The sequence below is a fragment of the Heterodontus francisci genome, chromosome 38 (genome assembly GCF_036365525.1).
Source record: "Heterodontus francisci isolate sHetFra1 chromosome 38, sHetFra1.hap1, whole genome shotgun sequence".
Classification (NCBI taxonomy): Eukaryota; Metazoa; Chordata; class Chondrichthyes; order Heterodontiformes; family Heterodontidae; genus Heterodontus; species Heterodontus francisci.
The window spans coordinates 5,306,618-5,330,297 of record NC_090408.1 but is presented as its reverse complement, the minus strand read 5'-3'; the positions used below and the strand labels follow the sequence as shown (position 1 = coordinate 5,330,297).

At 46.1% G+C, this 23,680-nt stretch overlaps 1 protein-coding gene across 1 annotated transcript in view; it reads left to right on the top strand.

Moving 5' to 3' along the window:
• LOC137352361 (mitochondrial adenyl nucleotide antiporter SLC25A24-like) overlaps window positions 1–23,194 on the top strand; it is a 62,935-nt gene extending 39,741 nt beyond the window's left edge. The window contains exons 5-7 of the mRNA XM_068017653.1: window positions 5,495–5,662; window positions 6,992–7,142; window positions 18,614–23,194. Coding sequence (XP_067873754.1) covers window positions 5,495–5,662; window positions 6,992–7,142; window positions 18,614–18,798 — 504 coding nt within the window. The 3' untranslated portion in view covers window positions 18,799–23,194. The remainder of the gene's footprint in view (window positions 1–5,494; window positions 5,663–6,991; window positions 7,143–18,613) is intronic.
• The last annotated feature ends 486 nt before the right edge of the window (window positions 23,195–23,680 follow it).

Genomic DNA, 23,680 nt, shown 5'->3' with positions numbered 1-23,680 from the left:
CTTTTTTCCTGCCAACTACTAAGTCTCTTCGACTCGCCACATTTTAGCCCCGTCTTTATGGCTGCCCGCCAGCTCTGGCGAATGCTGGCAACTGACTCCCACGACTTGTGATCAATGTCACAGGATTTCATGTCGCGTTTGCAGGCGTCTTTATAGCGGAGACATGGACGGCCGATGGGTCTGATACCAGTGGCGAGCTCGCTGTACAATGTGTCTTTGGGGATCCTGCCATCTTCCGTGCGGCTCACATGGCCAAGCCATCTCAAGCGCCGCTGACTCAGTAGTGTGTACAAGCTGGGGATGTTGGCCGCCTCGAGGACTTCTGTGTTGGAGATACGGTCCTGCCACCTGATGCCAAGTATTCTCCGGAGGCAGCGAAGATGGAATGAATTGAGACGTCGCTCTTGGCTGACATACGTTGTCCAGGCCTCGCTGCCATAGAGCAAGGTACTGCCTGATACACTCGGACTTTTGTGTTCCGTGTCAGTGCGCCATTTTCCCACACTCTCTTGGCCAGTCTGGACATAGCAGTGGAAGCCTTTCCCATGCGCTTGTTGATTTCTGCATCTAGAGACAGGTTACTGGTGATAGTTGAGCCTAGGTAGGTGAACTCTTGAACCACTTCCAGAGCGTGGTTGCCAATATTGATGGATGGAGCATTTCTGACGTCCTGCCCCATGATGTTTGTTTTCTTGAGGCTGATGGTTAGGCCAAATTCATTGCAGGCAGCCGCAAACCTGTCGATGAGACTCTGCAGGCACTGTTCAGTGTGAGATGTTAAAGCAGCATCGTCAGCAAAGAGGAGTTCCCTGATGAGGACTTTCCGTACTTTGGACTTCGCTCTTAGACGGGCAAGGTTGAACAACCTGCCCCCTGATCTTGTGTGGAGGAAAATTCCTTCTTCAGAAGACTTGAACGCATGTGAAAGCAGCAGGGAGAAGAAAATCCCAAAAAGTGTGGGTGCGAGAACACAGCCCTGTTTCACGCCACTCAGGATAGGAAAGGGAACCTCCTCTGCACCCTCTCCAAAGCATCTACATCCTTTTGGTAATGTGGCGACCAGAACTGCACGCAGTATTCCAAATGTGGACGAACCACAGTCTTATACAACTGTAACATGACCTGCCAACTCTTGTACTCAATACCTCATCCGATGAAGGAAAGCATGTCGTATGCCTTCTTGACCACTCTATTGACCTGCGTTCCCTTCAGGGAACAATGGACCTGAACACACAAATCTCTCTGTACATCAATTTTCCCTAGCACTTTTCCATTTACTGTATAATTCACTCTTGAATTGGATCTTCCAAAATGCATCACCTCGCATTTGCCCTCATTGAACTCCATCTGCCATTTCTCTGCCCAACTCTCCAGTCTATCTATATTCTGCTGTATTCTCTGACAGTCCCCTTCACTATCTGCTACTCCACCAATCTTAGTGTCGTCTGCAAACGTGCTAATCAGTCCACCTATACTTTCCTCCAAATCATTAATGTATATCACAAACAACAGTGGTCCCAGCACGCATCCCTGTGGAACACCACTGGTCACACGTCTCCATTTTGAGAAACTCCCTTCTACTGCTACTCTCTGTCTCCTGTTGCCCAGCCAGTTCTTTATCCATCTAGCTAGTACACCTTGGACCCCATGCGCCTTCACTTTCTCCATCAGCCTGCCATGGGGAACCTTATCAAACGCCTTACTGAAGTCCATGTATATGACATCTACAGCCCTTCCCTCATCAATCAACTTTGTCACTTCCTCAAAGAATTCTATTAAGTTGGTAAGACATGACCTTCCCTGCACAAAACCATGTTGCCTATCACTGATAAGCCCATTTTCTTCCAAATGGGAATAGATCCTATCCCTCAGTATCTTCTCCAGCAGCTTCCCTACCACTGACGTCAGGCTCACCGGTCTATAATTACCTGGATTTTCCCTGCTACCCTTCTTGAACAAGGGGACAACATTAGCAATTCTCCAGTCCTCCGGGACCTCACCCGTGTTTAAGAATGCTGCAAAGATATCTGTTAAGGCCCCAGCTATTTCCTCTCTCGCTTCCCTCAGTCACCTGTACCTACACCATGCGGACTGCAGCAGTTCAAGAAGGTGGCTCACCACCACCTTCTCAATGGCAATTAGGGCTGTGCAATAAATCCTTGTAGGAGATGCTCACATACAACTCAGGTCTCCAGACCAATAGTTCAGGCCTTTGGATAACTAGTCCAATAACATATCCACTATACTACCATTTTCATGTAGATTTTGGATACAGTAAATAAAGAGAAAATGTTTCCAATGGCTGAGGGGTCAATAACATGAGGACACAGATTTAAGGTGATTGGTAAAAGAACTGGCGGTAACGTGAGGAAAAACATTTTTATGCAACAAGTGGTTAGCATTTGAAATGTGCTACTTGATGAGGTGGCATATGCAAATTCAATATGAGCCTACAAAAAGGAATCGGATATATACTTGTAGTCAAAAGAATTACAGGGATATGTGGAAAGAAATGTGTGTGTGGGTCTAACTGGAATGTTCTTCGAAAGAGCTGGTGCAGACTTGATGGGCTGAATGGCCTCCTTCTGTGCTTTACTATTCTATGATTCTGTGATTCCAGCTTTAATCTGAGTCCTCAGGTTACCAACTTTTCTGTCAGTGGAAATTATTTACTCTATCAAAACCCTTCATTTTGAACACCTCTACAAATCTCTCCTTAACCTTCTCTCCTGAAAGGAGAACAATCCCAGCTTCTCCATTCTCTCGACATAATGGAAGTCCCTCATTCCTGGTACCATTCTGTTAAATCTGTTCTGCATCTTCTCCAAGGCCTTGGCATCCTCCATCCTTGTGGTGTCCAGAATTAGACACAATATTCCAGCTGGGGCTTAATGAGTATTTAACATAACTTCCTTGCTTTTATATCTCTGTTTATAAAGCCCAGGATCCTATATATTTTAACAGCCCTCTCAACATGCCCTGCTACCTTCTAAGGTGTATTTACATACACCACCAGCTCCCTCTATTCTAGCAGTTCTTTTAAAATTGTACCATTTTGTTCAGATTGCCTTTCCTCAATCTTCCTGAAAGAAATGTATCATTTCACACTATTCCGCATTAAATTTTATTTGTCATGTGTCTGCTCTTTTCACCAGTATGTTTATATCTCCTGAAGTCTGCTGCTTACTGTTTGCTACATATCTGAGGTTCGTGTAATCTGCAAACTTAAAATTCTGCCCTGTATACCCAAGTTCAGGCTATTAATATATATCAAAAAGAGCAGTGGTCGTGATACAGACCCTGAGGAAACCCACCATATACTTCCCTCCAGTCTGAAAAACAAGCATTCCCCACTACTCTTTACTTTCTGTCCCTTAGCCAATTTCACATCCATGCTGCCACTGCCTCTTTAATTCCACGAGCTTCAATTTTGCTCACAATCCACATTAGAGGTGTGCAAAGGAAACCCAATCCAAGACCGAATGCTGGACCCAGAAGCCCGACCCGACCCGACCCGAACCCGACACATGCTGTCAGATCCCATCGGGGTCCAGTCGGGTAGCAGGCCTTTACCCACGTACTGATGTAAAGGCCTGCCACCCAACCCGACCCCGACGGGTCCCGACGACATGTGTCGGGTGCGGGTCGGGTGAGCTCGGACTTCTGGGTCCGAAACTCGGGCTCTCGTCAGGTTTCCTTTGCACACCTCTAAGCCACATCAACGGCACTGTCCTCAGCAACACTTTCTGTTTTATTTCATGGGGATATCTTGAATTGCTGCATGTGTCTGTACCAGCCAACTTGATAATGTCTCTGGAATTTTATTTGGTTTGTTATGTTTAGCTTAACATTTGTCATCGGGAAAATGTTAGAAGCTATTATTAAAGGTGTTACAGCAGGGCAATTAGAAAAATTCAAAAATAAAAACAAGAAATGTTGGAAATACTCAGCAGGTCTGGCAGCAGAAAAATTCAAGGTTGTCAGGCAGAGTCAACATGGTTTTGTGAAAGGCAAATCATGTTTAACCAATTTGAAGAAGTAATATGTGCTGTGGATAAAGGGGAACCGGTGGATGTATTGTACTTAGATTTCCAGAAGGCATTTGATAAGGTGCCACATCAACGGTTATTGCGGTAATAAAAGCTCATTGTGTAGGGGTAACATATTGGCGTGGATAGAAGATTGGCTAGCTAACAGGAAACAGACAGTAGGCATAAATGGGTCATTTTCTGGTTGGTGGGATGTAATGAGTGGTGTTCCTCAGGGTAGACGCGCACGGCCAGCTTCTGGAGCCTGTTTAAAGCAACTCGATCAAAGACTTTCCCCACTATGCTGAGCAGGGAGATTCCACGGTAGTTGTTGCAGTCACCGCGGTCACCTTTGTTTTTATAGAGGGTGATGATATTGGCATCGCGCATGTCCTGAGGTACTGCTCCCTCGTCCCAGCACAGGCAAAGCAGTTCATGGAGTGCTGAGAGTATAGCAGGCTTGGCACTCTTGATTATTTCAGGAGTAATGCCGTCCGTCCCAGGGGCTTTTCCGCTGGCGAGAGAATCAATGGCATCACTGAGTTCCGATTTTGTTGGCTCTATGTCCAGCTCATCCATGACTGGCAGAGACAGGGTTGCATTGAGGGCGGTCTCAGTGACAACATTTTCCCTGGAGTACAGTTCTAGGTAGTGTTCCACCCAGCGGTCCATTTGCTTGCATTGGTCAGTGATTGTGTCCCCTGATTAAGATTTGAGGGGGGCGATCTTCTTGACGGTTGGCCCAAAAGCTCTCTTAATGCCATCATACATTCCTCTGATATTTTCTGTGTCAGAGGCCAGCTGAATATGTCTGCATAGGTGTTGCCAGTAGTCATTTGCGCAGCGCCTGGCTGTTCTTTGTGCAGCGCTTCTGGCAGCTTTAAGTGCTACGGATGTTAACTCGCTGGGGGCTTTCTTGTAGTTCAGCAGTGCAATGCGCTTAGCAGCTATGACAGGTTCCAGCTCTTCAATGTGAGATTGAAACCAGTCTGCATTCCGTTTCACAGAATTGCCATAGGTGGTCATTGCTGAGTCATAGATGGCGTCTCTGATGTGGGCCCACTTGGTCCCTGCATCCCCTGTGGGAGTGTTTTGGAGGGCTTTTTCAAGTGAATTTAGAAACTTGCGTAACAGCTGTGGATGAGAAATTCTGCTAGTGTTGATGCGCGGGCGGCCCTTCTGCTTGGAGTGATGCAGCTTCTTTGGTTTGAGGCTAACCTTGCTGCACACCAGGGAGTGGTCAGTGTCGCAGTCCGCACTGTGGAAGCTGCTTGTGATTTGAACACTGTTTAAAGAGGCTCGTCTTGTGACGATGAGGTCCAGCTGGTGCCAACGACGTGATCTTAGGTGCCTTCAAGAAACCTGGTGACAGGGTTTAGTGTGAAAGAATGAGTTGGTGATGCAGAGGTACACAACTCAGTGATTGACATCACTGGTGGTCTAACAAGCAATCCTTGCTGGTTTAGGTACTGAAGACGAGACTGGCACTGGGGAACACGGGACAGTACAACGGCATCAACCACTGCATGAGAACCCTCATCAAAAATGAAGGCATCGCTGCTCTCTATGCAGGATTCACACCAAACCTCCTGGGCATCATCCCTTACGCAGGAATTGAACTTGCTGTCTATGAAGTAAGTTTCAAAAATAAATACTGTGGATCTAGTAAAATTCTTTTGAAAAACCCATAACCCTTCCCTTTAATTCCCATAATTTGGATATTTGGTCCAGCATCAGTGAGAAAGCACAGAATTGTGGAGCTCTTGCCCAGAAGTGACTTGAAAATAATCTTACTGCCTCCTTACACCACTGTTTCATGGTGCCTTCTCATGGCCCTATGTCATGCACAGCCTGTGTCATGGGATCTGCACACAGCACCAGGATGTCCCAAAGTGCTTTTCGGCCTTCAAAGTACTTTTGAAGTGTTGTAATATAGGAAAATGCAGCAGCCAATTTGCACACAGCAAGGTCCCACAAACAGCAATGTGATAATAACCAGAAAACTTCTTTTAGTGATGTTGGTTGAAGGATATCTATTAGCCACGAAAATGGAGAGAACTGTCCTACTCTTCAAATTGTGAAGTGGGATCTTTTACATCCACTTGAAAGTTGGTACTTCTGACAGTGCAGTACTCCTTCAGTACTGCACTGGGAGTGTCAGCCTCGCTGATATGCTCAAGTCTCTGGAGTGAGACTTGAACCCACAACCTTCTGACTCAGAGGTGGAAGTGGTACCCACTGAGTCATGGCCAACACCTGCGAGTCAGTAAAAAACGCTCATTAATAAAAATGTGCTGAAAATGGCTACCAAACTGTTGACTGAAGCTTCTCACTGCCCCTTTACACTTTCTTTGGTCAAGTGTCTAGAACCTGGGCATCCATTGATGTGGGTAGTAATTAGAAATGGCACATCCCAGTGTCAGTGTCGGAAAATGTGGGTAGTGCTACTGAGTCACTTGCATGTCATTATTGTATTACTTGTGAGCTTTCGATGCCTGGCTGGTCACCCACCATGAACGCCAGGCATAAGCGAAATAATGTGTGACCCTGTGCTCAGGGACTCCGCCCTTTATTGCTACTCCATCACCTGATGCACACCGAGTGGGAAAGGATTGTAATGTTATGCAATATTTATACTTGTGTGATGCTCTTAATTCATTACCTCAAACTGCTTCCACAACTAGGTACGGCCCAAGATTAAAGAGGAAAGTCTGCCCTGTACAATAGGGGTAATAGGAATATTTCAGACACCTGCCATTCCGTCCTTCTGAAATTCTAATGACAGCTGTTTGGTTTATACACCAAGCACGATAGTGTAACTGAAAACACATGCTGTAACATTAGTGAACTGATATGTCTGCAGTTAATCTTGAATTTGGATTCAGTATTTGCTCCTTTCCAGCATTCTGCATTATTCCTTGTGAATTATTCCTTATTTGTCTTTTATTCACATTCAATGCAAGAGTGTGAAGAAAGCCTATTGCCAGAAATATGGCCAAAACCCAAACGAACCTGGAATCTTTGTTCATCTCGGTTGTGGCACCATCTCTAGCACCTGTGGTCAGGTGGGCAGCTACCCGCTGGCACTCGTGAGGACCAAGATGCAAGTACATGGTGAGACGTTCTGCATTTCAATTTCGGGGCAAAATTTCCTTAATGAAACTTAGTGAGTAATGGATGAATGCAGTGAAATCACTTACTGGGTAATAACATCGAGAGAGGGGAGTAATTCATTGAAGGTGATGGCACTGGGTTACATTGCAAAAACCTGTTGTCCAGGCTGTAAAATATAAAATAGTGGCAGAGAGCCAATGATCAGGGAATAGTTCAATTTAGAAGTTCATTGATATCCAACTGAACAGGTGTAGATAACTTGGAGAGTTTACAGAATGCATTGGATCCTAAGGATGGAACTGCCTGCAGTAATCTGGGTCCTCAATTCTCCAGTTCCTCCATACTCCAGGTTCTCGATACTCCAGGTCTTCCATACTCTAAGTTAGTTAGTAGTATGATATCTCAGATCCCACCCCCATCATGTACTTCCTCAAGAGCAGTGTCAGAGTTGTGGCAGTGTGCAGGCAGCAGGCGACACTGTAGGTACCAGTGGACAGCACAATAATAGCCAGTCCAACTCATTTATTCGACTGAATTATCCTCTGCCACACACACAAGAACACAAGAACTAGGAGCAGGAGTAGGCCCATCAAGCCTGATCCACATTCAATATGATCATGACTGATCTTAGGATTCAACTCCACTTTCTCATCCGCTCGCCATGTCCCTTGATTCCCTGAGAGACCAAAAATCTGTCTATAACCAGCCTTAAATGTATAAAACGAAGGAGCATCCACAACGCTCTGGGGTAGAGAATTTCAAAGATTAACAACCCTTTCAGTGAAGTAATTTCTCCTCATCTCAGTCCTAAATGAGGACTGAGGAATGAGCAAGGCATAGAGGGATTAATGCAGGCAGGTGGAATTAGTATAGATAGGCATTATGGTCAGCATGGACACGGTGAGCCAAAGGGCCTGTTTCTATGCTGTATGACTCTATGACTCTAAATGACCGGGCCCTTATCCTGAGACTGTGCCCCTGTGTTTTTGATTCCTTGACTAACGAAAACAATCTGTGTGTCTACCCTATCCAGCTCCTTCAGAATTTGGTATGTTTCAATGAGATCACATCTCATTCTTTTAAACTCCAGAGCATACGGGCCCCTGAGCAAGAAACTGAGGCCCAAAGGGGTGGAAGGAATATCAGGGCAGCATGATCTCTGGGCTGCTGATGGCCAGCTCAAAGTACAATTGTTGGGAAAGTGAGAATAGTTAGCTACCTTTGAGCTGTTGATGTAGTTCAGCTCCTTGAGAGTAAAATAAGATTAAAAATTAGAAGGCAAATAACACAGAATTTTGTTTGTTTGAAACTGAATTGCTGATAAATGGGCATATTGTGTAAAATGCTCTGACCAGAATGCTGTGCATTTCTTGGCAGTTTTGTGGTCCTGAGCCAAATGGTGCAGGAAGATCCCAGATTTAATTCTTGTGCTGTGTTTTTAAGCTGTGTTCTGTCCTCTCATTGTAGACACAGCTTCTACAGGCCCGTTATTTACTCGGAGCCGTGGAGAGAGTGGGAGGAGCATTTCTGTTTGGAAATTTAACTGCAGGACATCTTTTAAATTATTTCAGCAATTTTCCCACCCAACAGCCTAGCTGATTGCCTGCCTGGAAAATAGAAAAACAGCCGGGGGGCGGCTGGTCGGGAAGCTCAGGGAGTCCGAGATTGTGGGGGTGAGGAGAATGGAGATCAAGTGCAGGAGTCAGAGATTGGGCTGAGGGGGAAGGCTGGAGATTGTGCGGGGGAGTGGTCAGATACCGCGGGGAGGACGTCAGAGATTGCAGGGCTACAGAGGGTGTTATGGGGCATGTTAGATTGTTAATGTGAAATGTGAAATGCGATGTGAAAAATACGAGATATGAACCCCCAGCAATTTTACAAATTACACAACAAAATTTCACATTTTAAGTCTTTTATTATAACAACTAAACTAAAGGAAATCCCCCAATTAACCAACGTTGTAAGCAGCTAATACCCTAAATTACAAATAAAAGTATTTTCTTGTTCAACACTTGAAAACCTTATACCACACTTACACATCACGCAGTCCTATTTGATGACGAAATCCTTTGTGATTAAAAGTCCCATAATCCTCCCAGTTGCAATAGGTTGGATCTCCCAGAATTTTTAAAAACCAATATTCTCTTTGCTTCCTTCTGCAAGCACTTCAGACCTGGACATTCGCGGATATTCCGACTCTCAAAACAGGTTCAGGTCTTCATAGCCTTTTCAATGTATATCTTCAGAGAGCAGGTGTTCTCTCTCTCTCTCGCTGCCACTGCTGGCTGTCTTCTCTTACAGTATGCTTGAGGCCACAACTGTTGATTCCGTCCCTTACAGCTGGTGTTTCTCCAGAAAGTCTGTCAGATTTATATGGACTTAGAAGCCAATAGTTTATTGTTCTGCTCAAAAATGCAGAGCCCCAAAGTCTAAGTTCACAAAGGCATTCGGGCCTTTTCATTGTCCCAGGTGCTAACACCTGCCTGGTGCATTTGCATGTTTTGAAATTACTGATTCCTTTGTTTTACGACCCAAAGGTCTGGGAGGTTGAAACCCATTGTTCTTCCAGTGTTACTGCTGGAGTCTCTGTTTCTTCCAAAGACAGTCTTTGATCTGTTCTCTCTGCTGTCCTGGTCACCATTCGCAGAGTGGAGGTGAGATCAGCTGATCTTCTGGACTCCATCCTGAACTTTTAAAATCACAATTTAAAGACATAATCATGTTACAAGGTCCAGCGTTCATTACAGGTACCCACAAGCACTGCTGTAAATGCACTTACCTCATGGATCTGGTCCTTCTTGCCTCCTTTTACCTGCTGTGATTCTCAAAGCCCGGGAAACCTTATTGTTATTAGTTGTTATTAGCCTCCAAAAACGTAATTTTTGTTCGTTCGTGGGATGTGGGCGTCACTAGCAAGGCCAGCATTTATTGCCCATCCCTAATTGCCCTTGAGAAAGTGGTGGTGAGCTGCCTTCTTGAACCTCTGCAGTCCATGTGAGGTAGGTACACGCACAGTGCTGTTAGGAAGGGAGTTCCAGGATTTTGACCCAGGGACAGTGAAAAAACAGCGATATATTTCCAAGACAGGATGGTGTGTGACTTGGAGGGGAACTTGCAGGTGGTAATGTTCCCATGCGTCTGCTGTCCTTGTCCTTCTAGGTGGTAGAGGTCGCTGGTTTGGAAGGTACTATCGAAGCAGCCTTGGTGAGTTACTGCAGTGCATCTTGTTTATGGTACACACTGCTGCCACTGTACGTCGGTGGTGAAGGCAATGAATGTTGAAGGTGGTGGATGGGGTGCCAATCAAGTGGGATGCTTTGTCCTGGATGCTGTTGAGCTTCTTGAGTGTTGTTGGAACTGCACTCATGCAGGCAAGTGGAGAGTATTCCATCACATTCCTGACTTGTGGTGGACAGGCATTAGATAGACAGGAGGTGAGTTACTCGCCACAGAATTCCCAGCTCTGACCTGCTCTTGTAGCCACAGTATTTATGTGGCTGGTCCAGTTCAGTTTCTGGTCAAGGGTAGCCCCCAGGATGTTGATAGTGGGGGATTCAGTGATGGTAATGCCATTGCACATCAAGGGGGGATGATTAGATTCTCCCTTGTTGGAGATGGTCATTGCCCGGCACTTGTGTGGCTCGAATGTTACGTGCCACTTATCAGCCCAATCCTGGATGTTGTCCAGGTCTTGCTGCATCTGGACATGAGCTGCTTCACTATCTGAGGAGTCGCAAATGGTGCTGAGCATTGTGCAATCATCAGCGAACAGCCCTATTTCAGACCTTATGATGGAGGGAAGGTCATTGATGAAGCAGCAAACAAGATGGTTGGGTCCGGGACAATGCCCTGAGGAATTCCTGCAGTGATGTCCTGGGACTGAGAAGATTGACCTCCAACAACCACAGCCATCTTCCTTTGTGTTCAGTATGACTCCAAGCAGTGGAGAGTTTTCCCCTCGATTCCCATTGACTCCAATTTTGCTAGGGCTCCTTGATGCCATACTCGGTCAAATGCTGCCTTGATGTCACCTCACCTCACCTCTTGAGTTCAGCTCTTTTATCCATGTTTGCATCAAGGCAGTAATGAAATTAGGAGCTGAGTGGCCCTGGCGGAACCCAAACTGAGTGTCAGTGAGCAGTTTATTGCTGAGCAGTGCCATTTGCAAATGTGTTAGCCTAGTCTTTTGCACCGATGTGCTGGGCTTCCCCGATTGTTGAGGATGAGGATATTTGTGGAGCCTCCTCCTCCTGTCAGTTGTTTAATTGTTCACCACTATTCATGACTGGATGTGGCAGGATTGCAGAGCTTAGATCTGATCTGTTGGTGTGGGATGGCTTAGCCCTGTCTATTGAATGCTACCTCTGCAGTTTGGCATGCAAGTAGTCCTGTGTTGTAGCTTCACCAGCTGACACCTCATTTTTAGTCTGCCTGGTGCTGCTCCTTGCATGCTCTCCTACACTCTTCATTGAACCAGGGTTGGTTCCCCGGATTGATGGTAATGGTAGTGTGGGGGATATGTCAGGCCATGAGGTTATAGATTGTGGTTGCTGCTGCTGCTGATGGCCCACAACACCTCATGGATGCCCAGTTTTGAGTTGCTAAATCTGTTTGAAATCTATCCCATTTAGCACAGTGGTATTGCCACACAACACGATGGTGGGTACCCTTAATGTGAAGATGGGACTTTGTCTACACAAGAGATTTGTGGTGGTCACTCTTACCAATGCTGCCATGGACAGAAGCATCTGCAACAGGTAGATTGGTAAGGACGAAGTCAAGTAGGTTTTTCCCTCCAGTCTAGCAGCTATGTCCTTTATGACTCGGCCAGCTCGGTCAGTCGTGGTGCTACCAAGCCACTTCTGGTGATGGACATTGAACTCCCCTACCCAGAGTACATTTTGTGCCCTTGCTACCCTCAGTGCTTCTTCCAATTGGTTTTCAATGTGGAGAAGCACTAATTCATCAACCAAGCGTGACAGAAGGGGATGAGGGGGCGCGGGTGGCAGTTGGTGGTAATCAGCAGGAGGTTTCCTTGCCTTTTATGACCGACTCATCTCCTGAGAGCAGACTGGTTGCCCGTCCTTTGCCCTGGTCGTTCCCACATCTGTGCCCCTGCCTTTCCTCCTGAGGGCAAATTTACCTAAGAGATTTTACAAGTATATAAAAAGATAGGAGCTAAAGTAAACATTGGTCCCTTAGAAGCAGAGACAGGAGAAATTATCATGGGAATGAGGAAATGGCAGATATGACAGAACAAATATTTTGTCTCTGTCTTCACAATAGAAAACACAAGTTGCATACCAGAAATACAGAGTAATCTAGGGCTGAAAAGAGTGAGGAAATTGGGGTAATTAATATCAGTAGACCAAAGGTGACTAACATCTGACAAATCCCCAGGATCTGATGGCCTACATCCTAGGATTTTAAGAGATAGCTGCAGAGGCAGTGGATGCACAGGCTATAATTTTCCAAAGTTCCCTGGATTCTGGAATGGTCCCAGCTGATCGGAAGTTAGCAAATGTAACACCGCTATTCAAGAAAGGAGAGGGAGAGGGAACTGAAGCCTTCAGTTGTTGGGAAAGTGCTGGAATCTATTAAGGGGGTCTTAACAATGCACTGAGAAAATCATAGTATGATCGAGCAAAGTCAACATGGTTTTATGAAAGGAAAATTGTGTTTGATACAACCTCAAAAAACTCAAATAAATGTAACCAGTAGAGTAGATAAAGGGGAACCAGTAGATGTAGGTTACCTGGATTTCCAAAAGGCATTCGATAAGGTGCCACACAAAAGATTAATATGCAAGATAAGGGCTCATGGAGTTGGGGGTAATATATTAGCATGGATAGAGGCTAATGGACAGGAAGCAAAGAGCAGGCAGTGAATAGTGGAGTGCTGGAACACAGCAAGTTAGCATGCAGATATAGCAAGCAATTAGGAAGGCAAATGGCATGTTAGCTTTTATTGCAAAGGGATTGGAGTGTAAGAATAAAAGGTCTTGCTACAATTGTACAGGGCTTTAGTGAAACAACATCTGGAGTACTGTGTGCAGTTTTGGTCTCCATATTTAAGGAAGGCATTTGAGGCAGTACAGTGAAGGTTCACTAGATTGGTCCCAGGGATAAGAACAAAGAAAGAACAAAGAACAAAGATAATTACAGCACAGGAACAGGCCCTTCGGCCCTCCAAGCCTGCGTCGATCCAGATCCTCTATCTAAACATGTCGCCTATTTTCTAAGGTTCTGTATCTCTTTTCTTCCTGCCCATTCATGTATCTGTCTAGATACATCTTAAAAGACGCCATCGTGCCCGCATCTACCACCTCCGCTGGCAACGCGTTCCAGGCACCCACCACCCTCTGCGTAAAGAACTTTCCACGCATATCCCCCCTAAACTTTTCCCCTTTCACTTTGAACTCGTGTCCTCTAGTAATTGAATCCCCCACTCTGGGAAAAAGCCTCTTGCTATCCACCCTGTCTATACCTCTCATGATTTTGTACACCTCAATCAGGTCCCCCCTCAACCTCCGTCTTTCTAATGAAAATAATCCTAATCTACTCAACCTCTCTTCATAGCTAGCGCCCTCCATACCAGGCAACATCCTGGTGAACCTCCTCTGCACCCTCTCCAAAGCATCCACATCCTTTTGGTAATGTGGCGACCAGAACTGCACGCAGTATTCCAAATGTGGCCGAACCAAAGTCCTATACAACTGGAACATGACCTGCCAACTCTTGTACTCAATACCCCGTCCGATGAAGGAAAGCATGCCGTATGCCTTCTTGACCATTCTATTTACCTGCGTTGCCACCTTCAGGGAACAGTGGACCTGAACACCCAAATCTCTCTGGACATCAATTTTCCCCAGGACTTTTCCATTTACTGTATAGTTCACTCTTGAATTGGATCTTCCAAAATGCATCACCTCGCATTTGCCCTGATTGAACTCCATCTGCCATTTCTCTGCCCAACTCTCCAATCTATCTATATTCTGCTGTATTCTCTGACAGTCCCCTTCACTATCTGCTACTCCACCAATCTTAGTGTCGTCTGCAAACGTGCTAATCAGTCCACCTATACTTTCCTCCAAATCATTAATGTATATCACAAACAACAGTGGTCCCAGCACGGATCCCTGTGGAACACCACTGGTCACACGTCTCCATTTTGAGAAACTCCCTTCTACTGCTACTCTCTGTCTCCTGTTGCCCAGCCAGTTCTTTATCCATCTAGCTAGTACACCTTGGACCCCATGCGCCTTCACTTTCTCCATCAGCCTGCCATGGGGAACCTTATCAAACGCCTTACTGAAGTCCATGTATATGATATCTACAGCCCTTCCCTCATCAATCAACTTTGTCACTTCCTCAAAGAATTCTATTAAGTTGGTAAGACATGACCTTCCCTGCACAAAACCATGTTGCCTATCACTGATAAGCCCATTTTCTTCCAAATGGGAATAGATCCTATCCCTCAGTATCTTCTCCAGCAGCTTCCCTACCACTGACGTCAGGCTCACCGGTCTATAATTACCTGGATTATCCCTGCTACCCTTCTGAAACAAGGGGACAACATTAGCAATTCTCCAGTCCTCCGGGACCTCACCCGTGTTTAAGGATGCTGCAAAGATATCTGTTAAGGCCCCAGCTATTTCCTCTCTCGCTTCCCTCAGTAACCTGGGATAGATCCCATCCGGACCTGGGGACTTGTCCACCTTAATGCCCTTTAGAATACCCAACACTTGCTCCCTCCTTATGCCGACTTGACCTAGTGTAATCAAACATCTGTTCCTAACCTCAACATCCGTCATGTCCCTCTCCTCGGTGAATACCGATGCAAAGTACTCGTTTAGAATCTCACCCATTTTCTCTGAGTCCAAGCATAACATTCCTCCTTTGTCCTTTAGTGGGCCAATCCTTTCTCTAGTTACCCTCTTTCTCCTTATATATGAATAAAAGGCTTTGGGATTTTCTTTAACCCTGTTTGCTAAAGATATTTCATGACCCCTTTTAGCCCTCTTAATTCCTCGTTTCAGATTGGTCCTACATTCCCGATATTCTTTCAAAGCTTTGTCTTTCATCAGCCGCCTAGACCTTATATATGCTTCCTTTTACCTCTTAGCTAGTCTCACAATTTCACCTGTCATCCATGGTTCCCTAATCTTGCCATTTCTATCCCTCATTTTCACAGGAACATGTCTCTCCTGCACGCTAATCAACCTCTCTTTAAAAGCCTCCCACATATCACATGTGGATTTACCTTCAAACAGCTGCTCCCAATCTACATTCCCCAGCTCCTGCCGAATTTTGGTATAGTTGGCCTTCCCCCAATTTAGCGCTCTTCCTTTAGGACCACTCTCGTCTTTGTCCATGAGTATTTTAAAGTTTACGGAATTGTGATCACTATTCCCAAAGTAGTCCCCTACTGAAACTTCAAACACCTGGCCGGGCTCATTCCCCAACACCAGGTCCAGTATGGCCCCTTCCCGAGTTGGACTATTTACATACTGCTCTCGAAAACCCTCCTGGATGCTCCTTACAAATTCTGCTCCATCTAGACCTCTAACACTAAGTGAATCCCAGTCAATGTTGGGAAAATTAAAATCTCCTATCACCACCACCCTGTTGCTCCTACATCTTTCCATAATCTGTTTACATATTTGTACCTCTATCTCACGCTGTCTGTTGGGAGGCCTGCAGTGCAGCCCCAACATTGTTACCGCACCCTTCCTATTTCTGAGTTCTGTCCATATTGCCTCACTGCTCGAGTCCTCCATAGTGCCCTCCTTCAGCACAGCTGTGATATCCTCTTTGACCAGTAATGCAACTCCTCCACCCCTTTTACCTCCCTCTCTATCCCGCCTGAGGCATCGATATCCTGGGATATTTAGTTGCCAATCATGCCCTTCCCTCAACCAAGTCTCAGTAATAGCAATAACATCATACTCCCAGGTACTAATCCAAGCCCGAAGTTCATCTGCCTTACCTACTACACTTCTTGCATTAAAACAAATGCACCTCAGACCACCAGTCCCTTTACATTCATCATCTGCTCCCTGCCTGCTCTTCCCCTTAGTCACACTGACTTCATTATCTAGTTCCTTACAGGCTTTTGTTACTACCTCCTTACTGTCAACTGACCTCAATTGGTTCCCATCCCCCTGCCACATTAGTTTAAACCCTCCCCAACAGCGTTAGCAAAAGCACCCCCAAGGACATTGGTTCCAGTCCGGCCCAGGTGTAGACCGTCCAATTTGTAATAGTCCCACCTCCCCCAGAACCGGTCCCAATGTCCCAAAAATCTGAACCCCTCCCTCCTGCACCATCTCTCAAGCCACGCATTCATCCTGACTATTCTTTCATTTTTACTCTGACTATCACGTGGCACTGGTAGCAATCCTGAGATTACTACCTCTGAGGTCCTACTTTTTAACTTGGCTCCTAACTCCCTAAACTCTGCTTGTAGGACCTCATCCCGTTTTTTACCTATATCATTGGTGCCTATGTGCACAACGACAACTGGCTGTTCACCCTCCCCCTTTAGAATGTTCTGCAGCCGATCTGAGACATCCCTGACCCGTGCACCTGGGAGGCAACATACCATTCGGGAGCCTCGTTTTCGACCACAGAACCGCCTATCTACTCCCCTTACAATCGAATCCCCTACGACTATAGCCCTTCCACTCTTTTTCCCGCCCTTCTGAACAGCAGAGCCAGCCACGGTGCCATGGACCTGGCTACTGCTGCCTTCCCCTGGTGAGCCATCTCCCTCAGCAGTATCCAAAACGGTATACCTGTTTTGGAGGGAGATGACCGCAGGGGACTCCTGTGCTGCCTTCCTGCTCTTTCTCTGCCTTTTGTTCACCCATTCCCTTTCTCCCTCAGCAATCCTAATCTGCGGTGTGACCAATTCACTAAACGTGCTATCCACGACCTCCTCAGCATCGCGGATGCTCCAAAGTGAGTCCATCCGCAGCTCCAGAGCCGTCATGCGGTCTAACAAGAGCTGCAGTTGGACACACTTCCTGCACGTGAAGGAGTCAGGGACATCAGCCATGTCCCTGAGCTCCCACATTGAGCAAGAGGAGCATGACACGGGTCTGAGATGTCCTGCCATTTTTAATCTTAAGCTTAACTTAGTTAAATGAAAAAGGAACGAAAAGTTTTTACCAATCACGATAAAACCAGAGAAATAGAAAAAGCCTTACCTTATAAACACCCCACCGAGTCCTTTTTTTTTGGTTAGAGGAGGAGGGCGGGTGGGAGACACTACAAGTGTGGTGTCTCGGGTTCAGAAACCGCCCAAATATATAGTGTTTTGCTTCCCCAGCAGCCCCCTGGCCTCCGCCGAAAACAAAAGGAAATTAAGTTTACTTTCAAACTGACCTTCCCAGCTGCTCACTCGCTCGCACTCTGCTCCCGAAAAAGCTGCTGCAACGAAAGGATGAGAGAGTTGTCCGATGATGAGAGGCTGAGTACATTGGGTCTAAATTCTCTGGAGTTCAGAAGAATGAGAGGTGATCTCATTGAAACATACAAGATTCAGAAAGGGCTGGATAAGGTAGATACTGAGAGGTTGTTTCCCCTGGCTGGGGAATCTCAGCATAACAGGCTGATCATTTAGGACTGAGATGAGGAGAAATTACTTCACTCAAAGGATTGCGAATCTTTGGAGTTCTTACCCCAGAAGGTAGTCGGTGCTCTATGGTTGAATATATTTAAGGCTGGGATAGACATATTTTTGGTCTCAGAGAATGAAGGGATAAGGGGAGCGGGCAGTAAAGTGGAGTTGAAGCCCAATATCAGCCATGATCATATTGGATGGTGGAGCAGGCTCAACAGGCCGTATGGTCCACTCCTGCTGCTATTTCTTATGTTCTTACAAGAGTGCATTGTATTTGAGTGAGGCTAGGGACCTGATTTTGAATGAATTTGTTTTTAACTTCCTTCTGAATGTAACTGAAATTAAAGGACTGCTACCAATTTAAAACAAGATGAAAATTATTCAAAATGCTTTGCTTATTGCTCCATTAGTGCAGTTTACCAGGGTACCACAACTGTCGTGATAGGAATGGGAAACAAATTAAGGGAGTTCCTGCTCTGATCACTGTCCGCTGTACCCTGCTGGGAAATGTGTGTGTGTGTGGGTATTGAGTGAGGCTCATCTGCAATACTTTCCTTGATTGAATAGCTTGCAGATGCTTTGTGTGGTGAGGAGCTTCACCTCTGGAAGCATATTTCGCAAATTTGGGCATGTACTGCCTACAAATTCTCATTCATCAAACTGAAGCACAAACCTTGCTTCCTTGATACACATGGAGAATGCCATGTGGCATTGGCCCATATGGGACTATACCTTTGCAATGCAGGTCCTAAAACCCCTGTCAGCACCTTCAGGATGGGAAAGGAGAGAGAAAACTGAGGGATGGATCAGATTTTTCCAGTGCTCAGCAGTTTTTCTTTCCACAGCCATTGTCAGACATGGGCCTCACGTGAGCATGCATCAGCACTTCAGCAACATCATACGAGAGGAAGGCTTGTTTGGCCTTTATCGAGGATTCACACCCAATTGCATGAAAGTAGTCCCTGCTGTGAGCATCAGCTACGTCATTTACGAGAAGATGAAAGTCTTACTTGGCCTTACCTCATATTAACCGCTGCTAGAAAACATAAACTTTGACTCTATCTTCCCCTACCTCCAATTCTGACCCAAAAAGCAGGGCTCGCTGGACTGGAGAGGAAACTAGGAGGATACAATATGCAGCAACTGCTTCTGAGATCTAGATGAGCCAACTAATGCATTTGCAGTCAGCTCACCTACAAGTAGACAGCCAGCAATTAGCCAAAAGGCCATAGCAGGCCAATCATTAGCTACCAGAAACGACCCAAATAGTCACCAGAAGCCAAACGAGCCCATCCACCAGAGGCCAGCTAGCCAACCCACCAGATGCCAGCTAGCCAACTAGCCAATCCACCAGAGACAGGCTAGCCAACTAGCCAATCCACCAGAGACAGGCTAGCCAACTAGCCAATCCACAAGATCCCAGCTAGCCAACCAGCCAATCCACCAGAGACAGGCTGGCCAACTAGCTAATCCACCAGAGGCCAGCTAGCCAACTATCCAATCCACCAGAGGCCAGCTAACCAACTAGCCAATCCACCAGAGACAGGCTGGCCAACTAGCCAATCCACCAGAGACAGGCTAACCAACTAGCCAATCCACCAGAGACAGGCTAGCCAACTATCCAATCCACCAGAGGCCAGCTAACCAACTATCCAATCCACCAGATGCCAGCTAGCCAACTAGCCAATCCACCAGAGACAGGCTAGCCAACTAGCCAATGAGAGACCAGCTAGCCAACTGGCTAATCCAAAAGAGACCAGCTAGCCAACTAGCCAATCCACCAGAGACAGGCTAACCAACTAGCCAATGAGAGACCAGCTAGCCAACTAGCTAATCCAAAAGAGACCAGCTAGCCAAGCAGCCAATGAGAGACCAGCTAGTCAACTAGCTAATCCACCAGAGACCAACTAGCCAATCCATCAGATGCCAGCTAGCCAACTTACCAATCCACCAGAGACCAACTAGCCAAACCATCAGATGCCAGCTAGCCAATCCACCAGACACAGGTTAGCCAACTAGCCAATCCACCAGATGCCAGCTAGCCAACTTACCAATCCACCAGAGACCAACTAGCCAAACCATCAGATGCCAGCTAGCCAACTATCCAATCCACCAGAGACAGGCTAACCAACTAGCCAATGAGAGACCAGCTAGCCAACTAGCTAATCCAAAAGAGACCAGCTAGCCAAGCAGCCAATGAGAGACCAGCTAGTCAACTAGCTAATCCACCAGAGGCCAGCTAGCCAAGCAGCCAATCTATGAGACACCAGCTAGCCAACTATCCAAGACATCAGATGCCAGCTAGCCAACTATCCAATCCACCAGAGACTAACTAGCCAATCCATCAGATGCCAGCGAGCCTATCCAGACACCAGCTAGCCAATTCACCAGACACCAGCTAGCCAACTAGCCAATCCACCAGAGACAGGCTAACCAACTAACCAATGAGAGACCAGCTAGCCAACTAGCTAATCCACCAGAGGCCAGCTAGCCAAGCAGCCAATCTATGAGACACCAGCTAGCCAACTATCCAAGCCATCAGATGCCAGCTAGCCAACTATCCAATCCACCAGAGACTAACTAGCCAATCCATCAGATGCCAGCGAGCCTATCCAGACACCAGCTAGCCAACTAGCCAATCCACCAGAGACAGGTTATCCAACTGGCTAATCCAAAAGAGACCAGCTAGTCAACTAGCTAATCCACCAGAGGCCAGCTAGCCAAGCAGCCAATCTATGAGACACCAGCTAGCCAACTATCCAATCCACCAGAGACCAACTAGCCAATCCATCAGATGCCAGCGAGCCAATCCAGACACCAGCTAGCCAAATAACCAGTCCACCAGAAAAAAGCACACCCAAAACCAATGAACACACATCCAGCCCACTAATGTCCTCATTCAGCCCACCCACATCCACCTCCAGCCCGCACACATCCATCCCACAAACATGCAGCCCGCACACATTCATTGTAGCCAGAACCATCCCACTCACATTCATCCCAACCACAACCGACACACACATATCTGGCTCACCCAAAACCAGGCAACACACATGCAGCCCATCCACGTCCATCCCAGTCACATCCATCCGATTTGTCTCCAAACCACATTGATCCAGCCCACCCATATTTAGGTCCCCCATATCCAGCCCACCCACAAGACACACACTCAAAACCAGCTGGCATGCCCCAGCCCACCTACATCCATATCAAGCCCATACACATCCATCCCAGTAACATCCATCTGACTCACATCGAGCCCACCCATGTGCAGGCTATCCACATACGGCCTATTCAAAACGAGCTGACCCATAATCAGCCCACCTGCACCCCCCCCCCCCCCCCATCATAATTCCCAGTAACTTGCTGTCCAACCAAATCCATCCAAGTCACATCCACTAGAATCACATCCTGCCTTGTCTCATCCAGCCCGCCCAAAAAAAGCAGTTCCAAAACCAAGCAAACAACACACATCCATCCCACTAAGGTCCTCATTCAGCCCACCCACATCCACCTCCAGCCCACACACTTCCATCCCACTCACATGCACCCAGTCACAGCCAGCCCACTCACATCAAGCACATACACATCCAGCCACCCAAATCCAGTCCTCCCACGCCCACACACATCCATCCAAGTCACCTCCAGCTCTCACACACATCCACATCCAGCCCACTCACATCAGGCTGACCTATATCCAGTTGACTCACATCAAGCACACATACATACAGCCCACTAGCATTCATCCCAAGTTGCATCTATTGCAGCTACATCCATCCCATCACATTCAGCCCACTCACATCGAGCACACATACATCCACCCCACCCATATCCACATCCGGCCCACCCAGAACCAGCGCACCCACATCAAGCCCACTGACATCAAGTACACCCACATACAGCCAACTCATATAAACCCAACCCATATAAAGCGCACCCAAAATTAACCCAGCCACATGTAGTCCATGGCTGTTGTCGGGTCAAGCCCAGGTTGAGTTTTAATTTTATACCTGAGCCAGGTTTTAGAACACGCAGCATAATCATACAACATGATTCCATTTAATTATATGATTCAGTATTATTGAGTTCCCGATTCACTATAAGAACTCAGATATCACGCTTCACAATTACAACAAGACTGCAGCCAACAGTGGTTCATTCAAAATGCTTATACCATTTTACCCTTTGATGTCTATATTACATGCACACGAACATTAAATTACAATACATTAAAAGACAGACAAAGCAGACTTCAGATAACATGGAACCATGGACTGATGTCCTCAATTGGGGCATCACAGTGGCGCATTGGTTAGCACTGCAGCCTCACAGCCTCAGCGACCTGGGTTCAATTCTGGGTACTGCCTGTGAGGAGTTTGCAAGTTCTCCCTGTGACCACGTGGGTTTCTGCCGGGTGCTCCAGTTTCCTCCCACAGCCAAAGACTTGCAGGTTGATAGGTAAATCGGTCATTGTAAATTGCCCCTAGTGTAGGTAGGCGAATGGTAGGGATGTGGTAGGGAATATGGGATTAATGTAGGATTAGTATAAATGAGTGGTTGTTGGTCGGCACAGACTCAGTGGGCTGAAGGGCCTGTTTGTGCTGTATCTCTTAAAAAAAAAAAATTTTTTTTTTTAAATCTCTCCCAATGATAATGTTACCATGGTTATATTGTCCACTTAAGCTCTTCAATCACTGCATTACTGAAAACAGTGACCAAACTAACATGTCCCAGACCCTTAAGACATGGTTGAAGGAAATTCCTTCAAGTCGGCCTGTTTCACAAAGCATCATGTTCCGCAGAACTGAAAGCTGTTTTAAATTATCATGTATTGATCCCACAAACAGCCTAAGACATTCAGGTACAGTTCTTCTCTCTGTTCTTTCTGCTAGGAGTTATCTGGGTAACGTTTGTACAGTGATTTTAGCCCGCTCAACAGCACTGTCCGGTTGTAATTCTTGTTTTCGATCACACCATCTGTAATAAATGAATATTACCAGCAAAATAAGCTGAAACTGGGTGTATCATCGTGCTCATCACGCCAGTAGCGGTCTGGCTCCATCTGAATAATGACTCTCACCAGCTGACATTTCCAATCTGATATCAACACTATGTGAACGTTCTCAATTTTATCTATGTGATGGTTAATGTGCATAACAATTGCTTGATTCCAAATACTCCATTTCCGCGTCTCCTTCCTCCAGATAGCAGCACGATTACAAGCAAAGTAAGATTGCTGCAAACCCAAATTCTCAGATTACAATTTTAAAGTATGTTAGTCTTTGGTCACTTTGTGTCAATAGAATTGTAAGCAAACAACACTACACAATTGGAAGCAATTGAATAGAATAAGGTGCAACTTCCAGATGTATGTATATCTGTATCTGATGATTAGTAACAACAAATCCATGATAAGGATGCAAATTATGTACAAAGTTCCAATAAAATATCATTATTGAATTTAGTAAACCTATTCTTATGCCTACGCATCCCAAAATATCAAACAATCCCATTAAACTTCCAGTAATTTTTCAAAACAAAATTGGTGAATTACAAACAGAACTCACTTGATTCTACAAAGCACAAAAAATACAGCTCCTCATGGAGATAATTTCTCTACATTGCGAAAGAAGACATATCCAGACATCATCAACGGCAAGGGACAGCACAGGAGGGAACAGCAAAAAGTAGGAATGCAGTTATTACAGAAGATTCCATAGTTAGGGGGACAGACAGGCATTTCTCTAAACATCATTGAGAGTCCTGCATGGTGTATTGCCTCCCTGGTGCCAGGGTAAAGGCCATCACGGAGAGGGTGCAGAATATTCTGCAGGGGGAAGGGACTGAGCCAGAAGTTGTGGTGCTAACGACATAGAGAGAGCAGGTATTGAGGTCCTACGGTCAGATTTTCA